At 37.1% G+C, this 20,005-nt stretch overlaps 2 protein-coding genes across 2 annotated transcripts; both read right to left on the bottom strand.

The window, feature by feature from the left end:
- Positions 1-11,824: 11,824 nt before the first annotated feature.
- On the bottom strand, positions 11,825-13,075 carry LOC145627643 (uncharacterized). Its single transcript, XM_081680007.1, has 2 exons — positions 12,321-13,075; positions 11,825-12,233 (listed from the first exon to the last, which is right to left on the bottom strand). Exons 1-2 carry the CDS (start codon positions 13,073-13,075, stop codon positions 11,825-11,827), a joined length of 1,164 nt encoding a protein of 387 aa, XP_081536133.1.
- Positions 13,076-13,500: 425 nt separating this feature from the next.
- LOC145627644 (uncharacterized) lies at positions 13,501-14,391 on the bottom strand. The gene has a single exon (XM_081680008.1). It carries the CDS (start codon positions 14,389-14,391, stop codon positions 13,501-13,503), a length of 891 nt encoding a protein of 296 aa, XP_081536134.1.
- Between the last annotated feature and the right edge of the window lie 5,614 nt (positions 14,392-20,005).

Consider the following 20,005-nt stretch of genomic DNA (forward strand, 5'->3'; position numbering starts at 1 on the left):
ACCTTCGGAGAAGCTTCCAATCCCCAAATTTCTACCCATGCTTTGTGAAACTGGTCGAAGTCGCACCCTTTACCCAGCATATATGACGTTTTAATCGAGTATAGGCCCTCGTTGGAAAAAGCCCAGGTAATGGTGTCCCTTGAGGCTTGCTCACTCAATGGGATCGAAAGGATACACTTCTTGTCTCTCTCATTAAATACAGCGGAAATGATCTCTTCATTCCACTCCATTCTCGAAAAATCTACCATATCACATACATTAGTCACACCTGCCACCTCCCCACTTGTGACAAACCGTCCATCTCCATCCGCCACCCACGGGTCTTTCCATATATTCACCATTGTGCCATTGCCTATACGCCAAATCAACCCTTCCTTCACGAGAGCCTTAGAGCTCCAAATAATCCTCCAAGAGTAGCTCCCCGCAACTCCCAAATAAGAGTCAAGAAAAGAGCTATTAGGATAATACTTTGCTTTCATCACACGACCGAAAAGGGAGCTTCAATTATGAATGAGTCTCCAAGCCTGTCTACCAAGTAGAGGCACATTAAAGACCTCTAAATCCTTGAAACCCATACCCCCAAGACATTTAGGTGTGCTCCTAGCATCCCAAGACTTCCAATGAATTTTCCTTTCCGAACCGGTATGACCCCAAAAGAACTTGGCCATAGCCGATCGAATGCTCTGAATAAATGAAGTTGGGAATTTATATACGCCCATCAAGTAAGTGGGAATAGCCTGTATTACCGCTTTAAGGAGTACCTCTTTCCCAGCTCTCGAGAGTAACCTTTCCTTCCAACCTTGCAATTTCTTCCATATCCTGTCTAAAAGTGCTCTAAAGATTGCTTTCTTCGATCTCCCGGCTATCGTGGGAATTCCCAAATATTTGCAATGGTGATCAACCGTGCGCATACGAAGGAAATCCACCAACTCATCTTGTTGCTCCAAACTTACCCCTCTGCTGAACGACACTTCCGACTTTTCAAAATTAATTTTCTGACCAGATGCTACTTCATATTTGTTGAGTATATCAACTATCACTTCGCATTCCTGTCGAGTCGCCCTAGCAAAAAGTAAGCTATCATCTGCAAACAATAAATGAGAGATAGCAGGCCCACTCCTACTTGATTTTGCCCCATGTAGTTCACCCATCCGAACTTTATTATGTAACATATGAGAAAAAGCATCGGCCACCAGAATAAAAAGATAAGGAGAGAGAGGGTCTCCCTGTCTCAACCCCCTAGATGGGGCTACCATACCACATTGTAGGGAATAGATTTCAAGCGTTAACCCCTATCTTGAACCCCACTGTGATCATACACTAAAGTACGGTGGCGTTCAAAAGGGAAGAAGATAGAGCAAAAGAGTCGCCAACAAGTTTTAGGAACTTGTAAACCATTCACAGGGTGAAGGTTACACCCCTTAACGATCCATGAGATCGTCAACTCCATAAGTTATTGAACCAAATAAGGGTTCGGGGATGAAAGTACAAATCCAACCTAAAAGAGATTGAATCTGCCCTAATAATAGGCCTCTACTTTATTCTGATCGTATTCATGTGCGCTTTTTGACTAACATGCAATCAATAGGATTAACCCTAAACCTGTTTATCTATGTTGGTTGAATTTAATGCACAAACAAACTATTATTGGCGATCACTTGAATTATAATCATATTAAACCTAACAAGATTATTAATTATCTTATTAATCGTGATTACAAATACCAAATCCCTTTAAACATGCATAAAAGGTGTGATCAAGCAATAAATAATAAATCAAGCAACATAATAATAAATATAATCATGATCATAAAATTATAACAATGAAATAATCATCATAATAACAATCATATTAACCATAATAATAATCATGTTAATCATAATCACAATAATTATAAAATTATAATCATAATCAAAACAATAATCATAAATCATGTTAAAGCATAATAATAGCAAGATCCTAGGCATGATACTAACAAGATTAATAACAAACCCTAGCATGTCACTAAGCAATAAAAATCAAATCTTTAACCCTAACATGATACTAACAATCATAAATATTAGGAAGAACATAGGAAGCATCATAGCAATCATATTTAATATTAAAGTTACCCTAGACATGATACTAGGAATATCATAATAACAATATAAACATGATTTCTACATCATAACATCAATTAAAACCATTAAAGCACTTACTTTGATGCCTCGTACCTCTTTCTAATAACAAAATACACACGTTAGTAACTTCAAGGAAAATAATAATCAAAACAATTAAATTAAATAATTGAAATAGAGATTTGGAACCAAGCCCTCAGAAATTAAACCTTTCACGTCTAGGGCAAAGGCAACTTCGAATATGGCTAGGTGTTCCTAGATCTTGTGAATGCGGAATTTTGTATGTAAAAAACAAAGTTTAGAATTAAAAGAAAGAAAGAATTAAGGAAAGAGAGAGAGATGAAAGAATTAGAAAACTGATTGTAGGTGAATGATCGTGAGAATTGGTGAATGTAAATGATTCAAAACGGAGTTTTTAATACGTTATTTATAGAGAAAATCAGCCAAAAAGATAAAATAAACAAAACAGAGTCTGACGCACAAAAAACAGAGTTGGCGCAAACCCTGGCTAGCTGGCGCCAGACACCAACACTAGCGCCAGGCGCCAATGGCTAGCGCCAGGCATGGTTCCAGGCGCCAAAGCCTGGGGTCAGGCGCCAAGCCTAATTTTAACGCGTTTTTGAAAATCAGATAAGTTTGCCGTACTGGAGGATAAAATCATATAATTTCCTCGAAAATGCTATTTGATTTTGATTAAAACTCTGAAAAGTCAAAAGTCAATTTATCAATGCTAATTGAATTAGGAATGAAAAGAACCTTCTAGAAGATTCTAGAAGACTAAAACCATTCCTAATTGCATTAGGAATGATAAATCATATTAGGCCCTCCCCTAGATCATTGGGCCGTACATAAAGCTCAAACCGGGCCCAGTTTGGTAAATTGGCCATAACTTCCTCAATATTCATCGGAATTGGGCTTATAATATATCGTTGGAAAGGTCTTTGCAAGCCCCATCCAACTACACTAATATTGGACCCATATCATGGACCAACCAAACTGGATTATCTGTTTTCTTAAAATAAGTTTTCAAAAACAGAGAGAAGAGAAAAGAAACTTAAAACTTTCCGCAACACTAGACTTTCCACACTTTCGCTTCATTCGATTATGATTCGACGTGAAAGGCACTCATCACTGGGTTTGGTTTTGGGGAGACACAAATGGGTGTCTACAGAAGCCCCCACTTTAACTGAGTTTGGAGAAATGCGAGTTTCGAAAACAAAAGTCAAAGTATCGATAGGGACGGAGAATGATTCAGAACGTTCTGCGATCCTAAATCATTCTTGCAACGCCGATACCTGCAAAACTATCGTTAGTTAAACAGATAAAAGAGTTAAGAAACGCGTATCTTGCATCGTCGAGCACACGTCTCTGAAAGTAACCAATTTGTTGTATCCTGTTGTTTTGATGACCTCCTACAAGCTAGAGAATGCCATCCCGCTTGAAAACTGCTACGCCTGTAACTGCTTCCAAATTTGGAAGATTGCTTCGCCTGAAACGATCCTCCTCCGCATTGATAATATTCCACATCCAAGGGAATACTACCGAAGATTATTTCTCTCGAAACAATCCTCATCCGCATTGATAATATTCCACGTCCAAGGGAATACTATCGAAGATTATTTCTCTTGAAACAATCCTCATTCGCATTATGACCGACTTCCATGCCTAAGGGAACACGATCGAAGACAACTTCGCCTGAAATTACCTTCAGTTGTTTGTGACAACTCTCCGCAATCTAGGGAACGCCATCTTGCTGCTTGTTTTGACGATCTTCCGCAATCTAGGGAACGACGTCAATCAACGTTGCTACATCTCGAGCCTTTTCTTGAACCATAGTGACAACCTTTCCAATCATAGCAAAAGCCGTCGAAGACCGCCCATCTCGTGCTATCTTCTCAAATCTTTGGTGACAACCTCCACAATCTCAGCGAATGCCGTCGAAGACCGCCCATCTCGTGCTATCTTCTCAAATCTTGGGTGACAACCTCCACAATCTTAGCGAATGCCGTCGAAGACCGCCCTTCTCGTGCTATCTTCTCAAATCTCGGGTGACAACTTCCACAATCTTAGCAAACGCTGTCGAAGATAACTTTACTTGAAGTCATCCTCAGTTGTTGCGATAATATTCCGAAGAAAATTACCGAAGACCAACTCTTGTCGGTCTTTAAAGCTCACTCGAACTTTGCTTCCGCTATGCCTGTACATCGGCGCTTTCGTTGCTTTGAACCTATACGTCGGTGCCTTTTCTGCTTTTGAGCCAATGCTTAGGCGCTTTAAGCTAAGTGAGACGATCTTTCATCAGGTCGATCACTTATTTGCTGTCGTAATCAAACCGACTACTTAATCATGTCAAAATGCTTATAGGGGCTAACTGGCGTACCAAGGAACCTGAAATTGCTGTATGAGGTCAAAATCACCTTTCTGAGAGGCTTCGAGCTCTGTCGCTGCTGAGATATCTCTGGCGCCAAGAATTGGAGTAGGGTCCTCCCTATTCTGCTGCACCTGTATTTATTTTTTACTATAGAACTTTGCCAATTTCTTCAATTGTCTTAGGGTTGACCTAAGGTCTAACGTGTTTGACACATTGACTTGACACGACTCAAGGCATAAACTTGACTCGATGTGATTGACTGACTCGAGGTTGACTCGACTGAAGTGACACGTGTGTTAGACTCAAATCAAAGTGATAAGACACGACATGACTCAATGTGTACATGACTCGTGTGTGCATTGTATTATGATTGTGCGACTCGAAAAATGCAAAAAACAAAAAATTTCCGTCATTTTTGTGGAGGGTACCGACTTTCTCCCGAAAAAGAAAGACGTGAAAAAGAATCGAAAGTTTGAAGATGCATGTTGAATGAGCTTAATCAAATGTTGTTTGATACTATCTCTCAAGGTGCAAGGATTAATCCATCCTAGGCTATCTCAATTGTTGACTCCACGATGAAAGTATTTGGGTAACTTAGGCACGGAGGCTAAGTACTTCATACTTCGTGATGCAATGACAATTATGATTGATGAGTGATGTTGATATGACAAGGCATGCTTCAACGGTGTATTAAGATTTCATGACAAAGGGTTCCTAAGGGAAGTATATTTGGTCATGTATCTGTGCGCTGTGTGAGAGTGACACTAAAGTTAGGCCGCAAGGGCTAAGTGTGTGGAAAGATATATTGAAAAGAGTCAAATGGTGGCGACTCTTAGGCTAGGTAAGCTAATGATGTAGGGATCAAGCCCCCAATTCTAGCTCTAAGTGAATAGGGATGAGCATAGGATATCTCTTGATATGATCATGGTGTAAGTGTGTGAATATGAATGCATTTTTATTACGGTCGCACCTCGATGTGAGGTTGCCTACGTATCCGTTAGGAATCAGGCCGAACGTAGCTCTAGCCGAACCTCGCACAAGTGTGTGTATACCTCAAAAAGGTCTTTTTAAGGGTTGTAACGTGGTTAGGCTAAAGGTTTGAAAGAAGAAGGGGATAAAGGCTCAAGACCCTCGATAAGCCCCCAAGGTGTGCAACATCGCTTTCGAATCTTTATAATTTTATGCTTGAGTTTCTACTCTCTTTTTTTTTAGCTCACTTTTATCTTTTGTTTTAGCATCTATTTTATTTTTATAAGTGTGGGCAATCCCGATCATGCGGTCTATCACTCACTTGGCATTCATGTTTCTCAGGCACAGTACCGAGCACTCGATAAGAGACGCAATCTGAGACGTGTTCATATCGAAGACATTTTCATATCAAAGACATTGGAACACTTGCCCTTTTGTACACTTTTATTATTTTTTTTTTTTTTACTTTTGCTTATTTTTGCTATTTTAATTTTTTGAATCACTCAAGCCCTTTTTTAGAATTGCATAAGTTGCACACCATCCCATCCCAAGGTTAGGTAGATGTAGGTTGAAAAAAGAAGGGTCTATCGTTAGACGAGGCTCAAAGTGGTTTATGAAGAAAGAATGCATAATTGAAAGGTGAAATGAGATATGATGTGGCTACAAGGTGTGCCTCAAATCATCAGTATACCTTGTGCTTAATTCGACATGGATTTTTTTTTTTTAATGTAATATAATGAAATGATCATATATAAGGAAATAAATGCTCATTTTTATTAAAGGAAAAGAAAGAAAATAATCTACAAAATTAATCTAAGGAGAAAGAAAGGTGCCTATGCTAGACTTATTAGGGAAAGGAAAAAATGAAAAAGAAATAGAAAAAGAGGCCATGAAATCTTGTCGTTGCAGCTCGCCTCTTGTCTTGTGTTGTTTCCTTTATCATCACTCGCTCTTCTTGTTAACTGAAGGCATGGGAAGCTTGTTGTTATCAATCAAATGTTGGATAGCCTCCTTTAGCTTCCAACAGCTCTCAGTAGTATGACCCCTACCTTGATGGTACTTGCAGTGTTCGTCTGGATTCCAACTAGGCAATCTCTTTTCAGGTATGGGATCTTGAATAGGTCCAATGGGAGTAATGAGTCCTTTTGCATGGATTCGATCGAAGGCAGTATCGTAGCTCATCCCAATGGGGGTGAAGTCTTTCATTCCTTAGTTGCTTCTTAGATCCTTGGTTATCTATGGCTAAAACTACACTGAGATCAAAGGTACTAACATTGTTACTATAGTGGGCGTTTTCGGAAGAAGAAGGATTGTCGTTCTTCTTTCCTTTACAGCCACCGTGGTTACTATTGTTAGTAGCTTTTTGCTTCGCGAGGTCATCTTCGATTTCAATTCCGATGTCATAAACGGCCTTGAAAGTATTCAGATTGAGTTGATATTTTAAATGCTTCGAATACTTCTCTTGAAGGTTCTTGATAAACATCCTCACAGACTCCTTTTCGGTGGGGACTTCAATCATCTTGGCAGAAGTTTCTCTCCATTGATTAAAGAAAGAAGTAAAGCCTTCATTCTTTTTTTGTCTTAGCATCTCAAGTTGTCTATGGTCGGTTTCAACTTGAATATTGCACTTGTACCTATTAATGAAAGTGTTTACCATCGATTCCCAGGTAGAGGTTTTCTCCTTGTCAAGGGAGAAGAACCATTGTTGGCAAACGGTTTCAAGAGATAGTGAGAACAGAGAGGGGAAAACCTTCTTATCGATACCCTTAATGTTCATTATAGTTTCGAAAGCTCTTAAATGAAAGTAAGGGTTGTCAGTTGCTCTGAATTTTGGGATGTCAATGGCGTTGAACTTATGTGGAAGAAGTTCCTTGTCCAGCGAGACCCCTTGTGAACTCATGCCCTGAAATTTATAGTCGCTAGATAGCTTGCTTAGACTCTCTTGCATGAGGTTCATTTGTTGTTGCTTCACGGGATCATCGATCTTGAGTGTGAGTAGCTTCAGTGTCTCAGTCACATTAGTCAATTGACTCCTAAGTTCATTAACTTCCTCTTGAGTTTCCATTATCTTCTTAGCCTTCCTCTTTTGACAAATCGGTTTATCAAAAAGTGAGACTTGAACAAAGAGGTTGTCCTTGATTAATCGTCCTTCTCTCCTCGACCAAATACTGTGGAAAAGGAATTTGGGGATATTCATTGTTAATTATTTAACTCAAACTCTATTCAACATGCAATGGAAGGAAGATGTGAAGAAAGATTGGAATAGAATGTGAAGGAAAATGATATAGATGGAGGGATATGAGGAATTAGGAATAGAATGTACCCTCCAACTCAAATGACGGAAAAGACCGACTCATGCATAAACCTAAGACATAGTCATGGTGATGCGTACTCAAAGTGTGTGCTAGGACTAGTGAGTGTAGGTGACATGTTAAGACTCGTGTTATGACCATGTGGCTAGACTATGTGACTAGACTCAAGCAAAGACTAAGTTAAGACCTCATGTATATGCATTAAACTGGACAGACTGTGGTATTTTAGTCATAACTTTTGATCTGCGACTCTGATTGGAATGAAACCAACTCCAAATTAAAGAAAAAACTCGGGGCTACAGATCCATAGGTTGTACGACTCGTAGTTCTTCCTAGAACTCTGGCTATGACCAAAACAAGTTGACGTTTGTGCAGTATACGGGAATAAAAATCCGGGTTGACTTAAAGGAACTATGACTCGATTTTATGTTTATTTATTAGCTCAAATTAATTAATTAAACAAAGTCCTTTAGTCATTAATTAGTTTATTTAGTCTTAACACAAGTCAAACAAACGGTTAGGAAAAATCACATAGAGTATGCACAACAAATAATGCACAATTAGTCAAGTAGGCACAATATGATGCAATGAGTTTGCAACCTAACCATGGCTTTAGTTCTCTAAAGTTCGGGATATGGTTTAGTCAATGAGGGTCCATGGTTAATTGTCCGGATGCACCGCGCGGAAGCCTAACCGTGAAGTGTTGGCGCGAGTGGATGGGACACCGCGAGTTTTAGAAAAAACTCGCTTCCATGGTTTGGTGAATTCAACATCTCGGATGTACCCTTTGTTGCACGGAGCGTTCAATCGGGTAAATGGAGCATGAATTCCCAGAGGGTTATGTCCATATGTAGAACACATATGGGTTTCAAAAAAATGAGAAAAAATTCAATCAAGAAGTAGGATCGAGCAAACAATACGAAAAACCGATCGAAATTAGAACGCAAATTTCTGGCTCGGTATTGGGGGAAATTGGCGCCAGCAATCAGAGACTGGCGCCAGCTTTTAACTGTAGCGCCTGGCGCCAATATTGGCGTCTGGCGCTACGACTAAAATGTTGGCGCCAAGCTCTGGCCCCTGACGCTACTTCCCACATGCCTCAGCAGCTTTCTGTGCTCGATAAGATTTTCCAGTTTCGCGCGGTGTTATTTCAGTCCTAGTTGTGAAAGATATTTCTCAAATTTCCTACGTGTAAAATCCTATGTTTTTAACTCGTTACGGATGGTCTTTCCAATGATATCTTTTTTATGCATATGACAATACTTTTAATCAAAATTACGCACATGAAATACTTAGAACGTTTCGAGTCTCATCCACTCATTCTAAATCATTGCCGAAACAAATTCAGAAATTAAAATAGAAATCCTCCCCAGTGGAGTCGCCAAAAACTGTAGGGAATAGATTTCAAGCGTTAACCCCTAGCTTGAACCCCACTGTGATCATACACTAAAGTACGGTGGCGTTCAAAAGGGAAGAAGATAGAGCAAAAGAGTCGCCAACAAGTTTTAGGAACTTGTAAACCATTCACAGGGTGAAGGTTACACCCCTTAACGATCCATGAGATCGTCAACTCCATAAGTTATTGAACTAAATAAGGGTTCGGGGATGAAAGTACAAATCTAACCTAAAAGAGATTGAATCTGCCCTAATAATAGGCCTCTACTTTATTCTGATCGTATTCATGTGCGCTTTTTGACTAACATGCAATCAATAGGATTAACCCTAAACCTGTTTATCTATGTTGGTTGAATTTAATGCACAAACAAACTATTATTGGCGATCACTTGAATTATAATCATATTAAACCTAACAAGATTATTAATTATCTTATTAATCGTGATTACAAATACCAAATCCCTTTAAACATGCATAAAAGGTGTGATCAAGCAATAAATAATAAATCAAGCAACATAATAATAAATATAATCATGATCATAAAATTATAACAATGAAATAATCATCATAATAACAATCATATTAACCATAATAATAATCATGTTAATCATAATCACAATAATTATAAAATTATAATCATAATCAAAACAATAATCATAAATCATGTTAAAGCATAATAATAGCAAGATCCTAGGCATGATACTAACAAGATTAATAACAAACCCTAGCATGTCACTAAGCAATAAAAATCAAATCTTTAACCCTAACATGATACTAACAATCATAAATATTAGGAAGAACATAGGAAGCATCATAGCAATCATATTTAATATTAAAGTTACCCTAGACATGATACTAGGAATATCATAATAACAATATAAACATGATTTCTACATCATAACATCAATTAAAACCATTAAAGCACTTACTTTGATGCCTCGTACCTCTTTCTAATAACAAAATACACACGTTAGTAACTTCAAGGAAAATAATAATCAAAACAATTAAATTAAATAATTGAAATAGAGATTTGGAACCAAGCCCTCAGAAATTAAACCTTTCACGTCTAGGGCAAAGGCAACTTCGAATATGGCCAGGTGTTCCTAGATCTTGTGAATGCGGAATTTTGTATGTAAAAAACAAAGTTTAGAATTAAAAGAAAGAAAGAATTAAGGAAAGAGAGAGAGATGAAAGAATTAGAAAACTGATTGTAGGTGAATGATCGTGAGAATTGGTGAATGTAAATGATTCAAAACGGAGTTTTTAATACGTTATTTATAGAGAAAATCAGCCAAAAAGATAAAATAAACAAAACAGAGTCTGACGCACAAAAAACAGAGTTGGCGCAAACCCTGGCAAGCTGGCGCCAGACACCAACACTAGCGCCAGGCGCCAATGGCTAGCGCCAGGCATGGTTCCAGGCGCCAAAGCCTGGGGTCAGGCGCCAAGCCTAATTTTAACGCGTTTTTGAAAATCAGATAAGTTTGCCGTACTGGAGGATAAAATCATATAATTTCCTCGAAAATGCTATTTGATTTTGATTAAAACTCTGAAAAGTCAAAAGTCAATTTATCAATGCTAATTGAATTAGGAATGAAAAGAACCTTCTAGAAGATTCTAGAAGACTAAAACCATTCCTAATTGCATTAGGAATGATAAATCATATTAGGCCCTCCCCTAGATCATTGGGCCGTACATAAAGCTCAAACCGGGCCCAGTTTGGTAAATTGGCCATAACTTCCTCAATATTCATCGGAATTGGGCTTATAATATATCGTTGGAAAGGTCTTTGCAATCCCCATCCAACTACACTACTATTGGACCCATATCATGGACCAACCAAACTGGATTAGTTGTTTTCTGAAAATAATTTTTCAAAAAACAGAGAGAAGAGAAAAGAAACTTAAAACTTTCCGGAACACTAGACTTTCCACACTTTCGCTTCATTCGATTATGATTCGACATGAAAGGCACTCATCACTGGGTTTGGTTTTGGGGAGACACAAATGGGTGTTTACACACATACTCTCCCATTAATAATGAAAGAATATGAGACCGAAGACACACAATGCATGACCAAATTCACCCATCTTCCATCAAAACCCATAGTGAGGAGAAGTTTCCTAAGAAAGCCTCATTCTACTCTATCGTAGGCCTTACTCATGTCAAGTTTCAAAGCAATAGTACCCTTTTACTCCGATTTCGGTTCTTCATCGTATGAAATAATTCTAAGGCAATGAGAGCATTGTCCGTAATCAATCGTCCCGGAACAAAAGCACTTTGATTTTCAGAGACCACATTAGGCAGAATAGATTTTAATCGAAGAACAAGGACTTTTGAAACCAGCTTATACAACACATTACACAGGCTTATCGGCCGGAAGTCAGACATACTTTTATGAGATTTTACTTTCGGGATAAGAGCAACATTAGTATGGTTAACATTATTTAGAGAAGAGACACCACACAAAATATTGCGAACAAAATTAAAAACGTCATAACCTACAATATGCCAAAATCTTTGATAAAAAATAGCATGCATACCATCCGGGCCGGGGGCTTTACAAGGGTGCATTTGCTGAAGAGCGGCAAAAACCTCATCTTTCGTATAGGGACGGAGCAGCTCCTCTTATTTTCTGCCTTAATACAAGCCGACACATGTTATAGAACCTCTTGGCAGTTCGCACTTGAAGGGTTTGACGAGGTAAAAAGATTCGAATAGAACCCACTCACAATGTCTTCCAAGCAGTCGTCATCCTCCCGCCACACTCCTTCATCATCATACAACCCTTCGATGGTGTTTTTTTTTTCCCTTCTATGAGAAGCCTTGTGGTGGTAATAGCTAGTGTTCTTGTCACTATCCCGCACTTCAAGAACTTGAGAACGGAGAAACCAATATGCTTCATACTTCTTATGTAAATCATCAAGAGTTTTCTCAATTTGAGCACTCCTATCACAAGACTCCTCCGTAATCCTTTCTTGCTGCACCAGTTTTAGAGCAAATTCGGCCTCTTCAATCTGCTTCCCTAAGGCGTCAAACTTATCTTTACTCCACCCCGCCAGTCGTACACTGGTTGCACCAAGTTTACCCAGCACATCATACTCCTCATCAGAGTGTCACGCTTCCCTCACAACAGTTTCGCAAGTGTCATCAAACAGCCAAGCAGTTTCAAACTTGAAGCTCTTGGTTCGCTTTCGCCTCTTTTTAGCTTTCGGAGTTAATTTCAAGACAATAGGGGCGTGGTCCGAGCAGAATTTCAGCAAGTGTTCAACTGAGGCTCGTGGGTAAATGTGCATCCAAGATGAAGAAGCAACAAACCGATCTAATCTTTCTCTTACTCTTGTGCGAACCGTTCTCCCCCTCTCCCATGTCCACCATTGGCCTTTAAAGCCAAGGTCTCTAAGCTCACAAGAATCAAGAGCCTCTCTAAAGCCTCCTATTTCTCTCCTTTCACGACTTGCACCCCCTTCGATCTCATTATAAGACAATATTTCATTAAAATCGCCACCAAACACAATCGGGTCACTAGCCTCGTCACATAGATGTTGTATTAACTTCCATGTTTGATATTTGTTCCCCGATTCCGGCCACCCATATATTCCCACAAAGCGCCATCGATCACCACCTTTCATCACATCCCCACAAATGTGGTTTTGTGAGAAAGAAACAAGAGAGAAATTAATTTCCTCCTCACTCCAAAATAGACATAGACCCCCTGATTTTCCTCTACAAGCCACTCCAAAAGCATTCGTATAGCCAATTCTCCCTTTTATACTCTCTACTGCTTCCTTACCAATTTTAGTTTCCGAAATGAAAACTAAATCCGGGCTTACTGCTCTACTCCATTTACGGAGCCTTCGAACTGTCCAAGGGTTGCCCACACCCCGACAGTTCCAACATAGAAGACTCATTGCAAACGACGGGGTTGGAACTGGCCAACCTCCGTCAATAAAGCAGATGGAGCTGGTAATTGGGAACTACTCTTTCTTCGTTTCCTCTCCCCTTCACTACCTTCTGTGTTCACCTCCACCTCCTCACCACAACCTCTTTTCTGAGCCTTAAAAGCAAGTTTATCTCCCCCCTCATCAACTTCCATCGCCCCATCCCCTGCAGTCCTTTAAATCCTCTTCCAACTCTTCCCCCCACCCTTCTTACTATCCCCACCAAATATAAAAGCAAGAGGTAATTCACTGCCCTTACCTACTTCCCCAGCTTCCTCTACCACTACTTCCTCGGACCCCACCACCTTCCCCTGGCCCACCTTTTCTCCAGCAATTAAAGCTAATTGATTCTCCCCTGCTTCCTTCTCTGTAGCATAAGTAGCAACACTACTTCCCTACCCATCAATTCCATCTCCCTCTACTAGTGAGCTTACACTCCCACCAGATGAACAAGACACTTTTAGAACAGTCGTATCTTTGTCTTTATCCTTGGTAACAAAGAGTTGCTTTCTACAGCTAGCAATTTGATTAAATTCATCAATTTGTTTCTGGATCCCTTTCCTTGGTGAGGCACGCAAGAACAGACCCCAACCCAGCCTTTTCGATCTCTCCTCTTCTGACACCGAGGTGCAGTCTTTCTCAGAGTGGCCAATAACGCCACAAGCGAAGCAAAAATATGGCAGCCTCTCATATTTAAATTCAATCCGGACTTCTTCGCCTTTTCTGTCTTTCACCCATTGGTATCGACGCAAATGTTTTTCAATGTCCAGCATCAATCTAATTCTCCTTAATCTGCCAAGTCCTAGAGAATCTTCCTCCACCTCCAAGAATTCGCCTAGGTTAGCAGTTAAGGCCTTAACATAAGCATCTGACCTACAATTAAACGGTAAATTCATCACTCTAATCCAGAAAGGGGAACGATTTAATTCGACACGGTCAGGTTGTTCATCGCCATCAATTTCATTCAAAACGAGTAAATTGTTCTCCCAACACCATGGCCGACCCTTCATAATCTTCTCTTTATCTTTCCAATGGAAAAATTGGAAAGCGTACAAATTAGGGCTAATCACCCTAATGACCAGATCATTAGATGGTGCCCAGACCTTCTTCATAGTCCTTTTAAAAGCTTCGACATTATATGGACAAGATGTGCAAAGTCGCCCAATTAGCAGTAGGTCAATGTTTTCATTTGATTCTTCGCACTCCACCTCCCCTAAATCAATCAGACCACCTTCATCTTCATCAATCCGGAGAATCGCACACTTCTGTGCCAACTCGTCGGCCATTGCCGAGGCAAACACTGTCGTGACGGAGGGAAATCGCTCAAGGCGAAGGAACGACTTTCTTTCGAGGAGAGAGCCCTCTCTTTCAAGGGAGTTTTTTTAGTTGCTAGACTTCCTAATATAATGATTCTTTGTGATATCGTACATATTATTATTATTATTATTGTTATTATTGTTATTATTATTATTATTTAAGACCTTGTGATTTGCAATTATATATTTATAGATGCAACACACACTTTTTCATTATATTTAATAAATGTGGGGTTCACACACTTTAAAATGGGATGAGTGGTTGTTAGGAGTGTAATTTAGTGGGTAATGTGCTTTAAATAAGAGAAATAATATAGTTTTTTCCTAAAATAACTTTTTATTTATAGTGTGTTGCAAGTATTGTGACATTTTCATTTTTAAAAAGTATTGCAAGTATTAAAAAACAGAAGAAGTATACATTTATTTTATATTATAGGATAGATGATAATTGACTTAAATTGTTAAATAACCATCCTTCTTATAAGAGGGTCGGTGAAAGACATTTTATGTAACGAATTGCAATCCAAATTCAATCCAAAATTTCAGATCGTATAATCGGGTTGCTAAAATATTTGAAAAAATTCCAATTTGTATCTGATCCAAAAGCCCGATTTTTTTTTTTTTTTTGAATTTCTAATTCAAATTATTTGAAATTGTATAACCGAATTAAATATCCAAAATTTCAAGTCGAATCATCGGAATTTTGAACAAAACAGATCTGATATTTTTGAATATCCCTAGCCTAAGGGAGTAAGAAGTGCTCCGTACAAGCACATCAAATAATAATACAAAAAGGGTGATACCTAAAATTGAATTTTATAGATGCGTTTTTTGGTTGCAAAATTTTCAGGTGTAATTTCAACTTTGCGCTATTCCCTTAAAACTCTAACTCTCTAAGCGCGCCTTCCAATTTTCACACCTGAGCTGCGCCGCTCATTTACAAATTACAAAGTCAATTACTTTGCTAATCCCAAATTTTGGGAATCTTATGCATATTAAACTAATAATTCCCCTTTAAAATATTGGTCATTTTTCATAGTTTTAAAATCTCCCTCTTCTTTACTTCTGCAATACTAGTACAATTCCTAAATAAATATTCCAAATTTCAAATACATCTAAATCTTGAAATTTAACCATTGGATTCTCACATATTTTTCTCCCTCCAAACTCAAAACTCAAACATAATTTGAATAAAAATACACCCCAAAAAAAAAAGTTTCATATTTCCCTCCTTTTTCTCCTATATAGCTCATTTTCTTCAACTCATATTTCATTCACTCAACACCCCTAAAATCTCTCTCAATCAAAACTTGTGTTGCTTGTCACATTATCATCCAGCCGGCTCGAAAAGCCGGCCTTCGAGGTCTTGTCGCTTTGGGGTCAATCATCTTCCTCCATTCCTCATAAAAGTAAAATGGTAAGTTCAATGCAGGCTAACAAGGAGAACATCCCACCTTTCACTTCATCAAAGCAAGTCACAAACACAGTTTTTCAATTTCAAAGCAAGTGTCTCAAATGCCGCAGAATATCTGCTAGAAGGCCTCTTCAAGATATCACCCATCTCTTCAAATCACCACTTTATTCAAGATCTATTCCTCTGTTAATTCCCCTGCCTATCTATACTTTCGCCCCCGAATCGAATATCAGAAAGAGGAAAGCCATCCATGTTGAGGGCTATTTTAGTCATGGAGCCATTTCTAAGTCTCTTAGGATGAATTATAGATGAATCTTTAATTTGGATTATTTTTTTGGGTTATGTAATATTGGTATAAAAAATAATACAAAATTAGTCAGTCAATAAAAAAAAACAAGTCTATTAATGCCAATAGTATCCAAAAAATTGATCAAAGCTGCTGTATTTCCATTATATTTTGCAAATGTGTGATTACAAGTTTTCAATTGTTTGTTAACTCACAAATGGGAGATTGTTTGTGCAATTTAAAACGTTTAAATCGCGTCATGGGACTAATTGGACTAACTGTGCCATGGCTCTTATTTTTCTTCACGACTCACCTAAATGGCTAAATTTGAAGAAAAAAAATTGAAGTTATTTGAGAAGCTTGTGCACCGTGCACGAGCCCTGTCGAAAATGACAAGCGCAACCACATCAAATGTTAGCTCTTTGTATTCCGTATCTGTTTGTTTTTGTATTTTGTAGTTGAATGCACTGGTTTTAGTGGTGAGCCGCTAAAGCGCTTATGTCCATAGGATAAGTGTCCGTGGACATTTTGGCTTTGTAGGCTCTTGAAGCCAAAATCTTGTTAGCAGCCTCGGTAGGATGTTCTTGATCCCAATATGCTCGTGCTTTTCGATCGCTACATGGTGGACTGAATGGGATACATTCTGCTGCCACTCCACAACACGGTTGATTTGTATTTTTCAATCCCACTCTAACTGCAAACAAAATCATAAATTAGTTAGGCGTTGTTCTGTTCAACTTTTGAAATTATGTTTGTCGATACTTTGTAATAAGTTGAAGTAAACAAGACTGTAGTCTTAGACAGTTTAGGCAGCTAGCAACTGGTGAAATGTAGCATACACCTTTGATGTGCATTCTAAATGTTTATATTTCGCCCTTTGTTAGTAGTCTAACGGTTACGTTTGTTAGGCTCTTTAACTATGTTCATCATTAATTTAACTAAAGATGATGAACATATACATAGTTAAGAGCAAATTCTAAAAGTTTTGCGAAAATTATGTACTGAATGAGTGACATGAAATGTGGAATTACCAAGATTTTCAAGATTATTTGCAGAGATGATATCCATACTGTTTATGAACACAAATTTGACTCCTGGATGTTTGCTGTTATAATTATAAACTAGCGATTTCAACTTGTGATTATAATCCTTCAATACACCATTGATGAATCCTGAACAAGTCTGAACTAAATTTAGTATTGGAAGACAACCAAGTGGAGAGAGCCCAAATAATATGATCTTCCTTGCTCCCAGGCTAATAATAGTCTTCAAGAGGTCATACCATAAAAAGAAAAGAGAAAATTAGTAACAAAATCTGCCAAAATTAAAATTACAAGTAAAAATATAACGCCTTTTTCTTAAAATTACAGGTAAAAATATAACGCCTTTTTCTTAAGACTTTGATCAAATTTTGTATTTATACTCAATAGAAATATACAATAGCTTGTGAGATGCTGTTTAATTCATTTCAAAATGAGCTTTTCAAACAAAATAACTATAATATGAATAAAAACGTGTACTAAGAACCATGTAAGAAAAACAAAAATGTGTCTTTGTTTGAATTTTGTTGTTACTGTACGTTATTTCACTATTAATGTGACAATTTAATTCGTATAGAAAAAGTTTAAGCACGTATAAGAGGCAAGACTTACATTGATTTGACCGGTTAATTCTTTAATGAGTTCATCAGCATAGACACCGGGAATCATGTGTGTGGCCATAACAGTTGGTCGCATAAAATAGTTAAACATCCAGTCGTTGCTTCCAACATAGATGGAATATAGGCATTTGTTGAGGTGAATAGCAGCATTTTTAGAGCCTAGTTTATTTTTAATCTTTGATACTACTTCTCTGTGATTATTCACCTGTTTATTCATACAAACTCGATCCCCCTAACATATTCATAATGTCATCAGTTAGTCATATACAAGTAAAAAGTACTCGTAATAAAAATAAATCTATGATAAACATGTACAAAATTACTTAAAATGGAACTATTATGAAAAATGTAGTTAAAAATTACCACTTGAAAACCCGTTTCATCGAGAATACCCGAAGAACCAGATGCATAGTTAACACCATCCATAATTTCATCCTCTGGTATACTTGCAAAGGGTTTGATATAGTGCGGTAAACCAAGATGATCACCTGTACGCATAAATTTTATTACAATAACTAGTAATGACTAATGATCATATTAAGGATCAAAATGTCTAAATTATTGTCATTAAACATTAGCATTATTTCATTGTTATTCAAGTTTTTTCGTCTTATCAGATATGATCTTGTAAGAAAAATTTATATATTAATATGTTAATGTGATATATCCGTTGATCTAGCAAAATTTGAAATAATATATAAAAAAAAATAAAAATGTGACCAAATAAAACAAACCAATAAGATCAACGGTTGTCCTTCCATTAGTAAATCTTCCGGTAGGGCCATTAGGAAAATCTATTCCATAGGGTGGAAAATTGCACTTGGCCGTTGTTATAAGGTTATTGTTATTGCCACTATCTGATAGTGAGTCTCCAAATATGAAGAAACAAGGCACTTTTGGTGCCCCATTAACCCAATTTAGTTGCAAGCTAACAACTAGTATTGATACCAACGCTACTAAACTCATTGAACCTTTTTTTTTAAGTAAGAGAGATTTTTTTTTTTTTAAAATTTTTTTTTTTTGTAATTTTCTTTTGTTGAGATTAAGAGCTAGAGATTTATGTTAAAGTTTAATTTAATTTTATTTCGGATTAGTGAAGCTTTTAAAGCGAAAATGCAAGTAATTAACAAATATAGTAATATACTAAATATTGCAACAAGTGTGCAAGTAGTGTGAATTTTTGGCTCAAATTCCTATTTTTGTTCAAGTTTAGATTATTTGCTTCACAAAAATTATGAAGAAGTAGTGGATTATCACAAAACACGGTAAGTGTTACAAATGCATCATAATTCTACTTGTTTGATTAGATTCAATATTGACCATCAAATATTATAGTACCATTTCGGCATTTAGACTTTGCTTGACCAAGTCCATATCCATATTTTTTTATTTTGTTCTATTGATTCTCTAAAAGTTAATTTATTTTTTCTTGGCTCAATCTCCACTTTTTTTAACGTGACTAATCACCATACTTATATAGTTACATGTGGAATTATCTATTCTATATTTTTAGTATACAAAAAGGTGTTTCATTATAAGGGCTTGTTCTCGTTGACTGAAATAGTGAAATGTGTTGAACTGAACTGAATCTATTAGAGCTGAACTGAACTGAAAATAATCGTATGAGAACAGGCCTTAAGTTCGTGTTACATGACACTCTTCTCTTTGCAAAGGCTATATTTTCATATCAACCCTGAAATATAATAATAATAATAATAATAATAATAATAATAATAATAATAAAACCGACAATTAAAATGTACTGAACACGTGATCCAACATTACATTATTGTTTAATGTTTAAAATTAAAGACAATAAAGTTTATTTATATCTTTTTGCTATACTTACACCATTAGTTAGACCTATAATGCTTTTATAACAACAACAAGAAACTATTATAGACATTTCTTACACCAATTATTTACACCATTAGCAATGATACCTTTTCAATTCAAATCTAAATTATTGTCAAATATTATGCAATTATTTATTTCAAGTATATCATAACGTTTATAATTTTCTGACTAAACAAAAAATTATAAAAAATAACAAATTGGATATTGTTTGAGTCTTTGAGACACTCGCTAGTTAGATAATTTCAATCCCTCAAAAAAATTAATATTAAAAAATAATATATTATTTTAAAACACGAAGATGTTCAAACTAAACCTCAAAATATCCGTATATATGCGTGGCAAAATATAGTCATAAAAGATTTAGTTA

This window comes from Chenopodium album, chromosome 4, assembly GCF_948465745.1.
Source record: "Chenopodium album chromosome 4, dcCheAlbu1.1, whole genome shotgun sequence".
NCBI classification, from domain to species: domain Eukaryota; kingdom Viridiplantae; phylum Streptophyta; class Magnoliopsida; order Caryophyllales; family Amaranthaceae; genus Chenopodium; species Chenopodium album.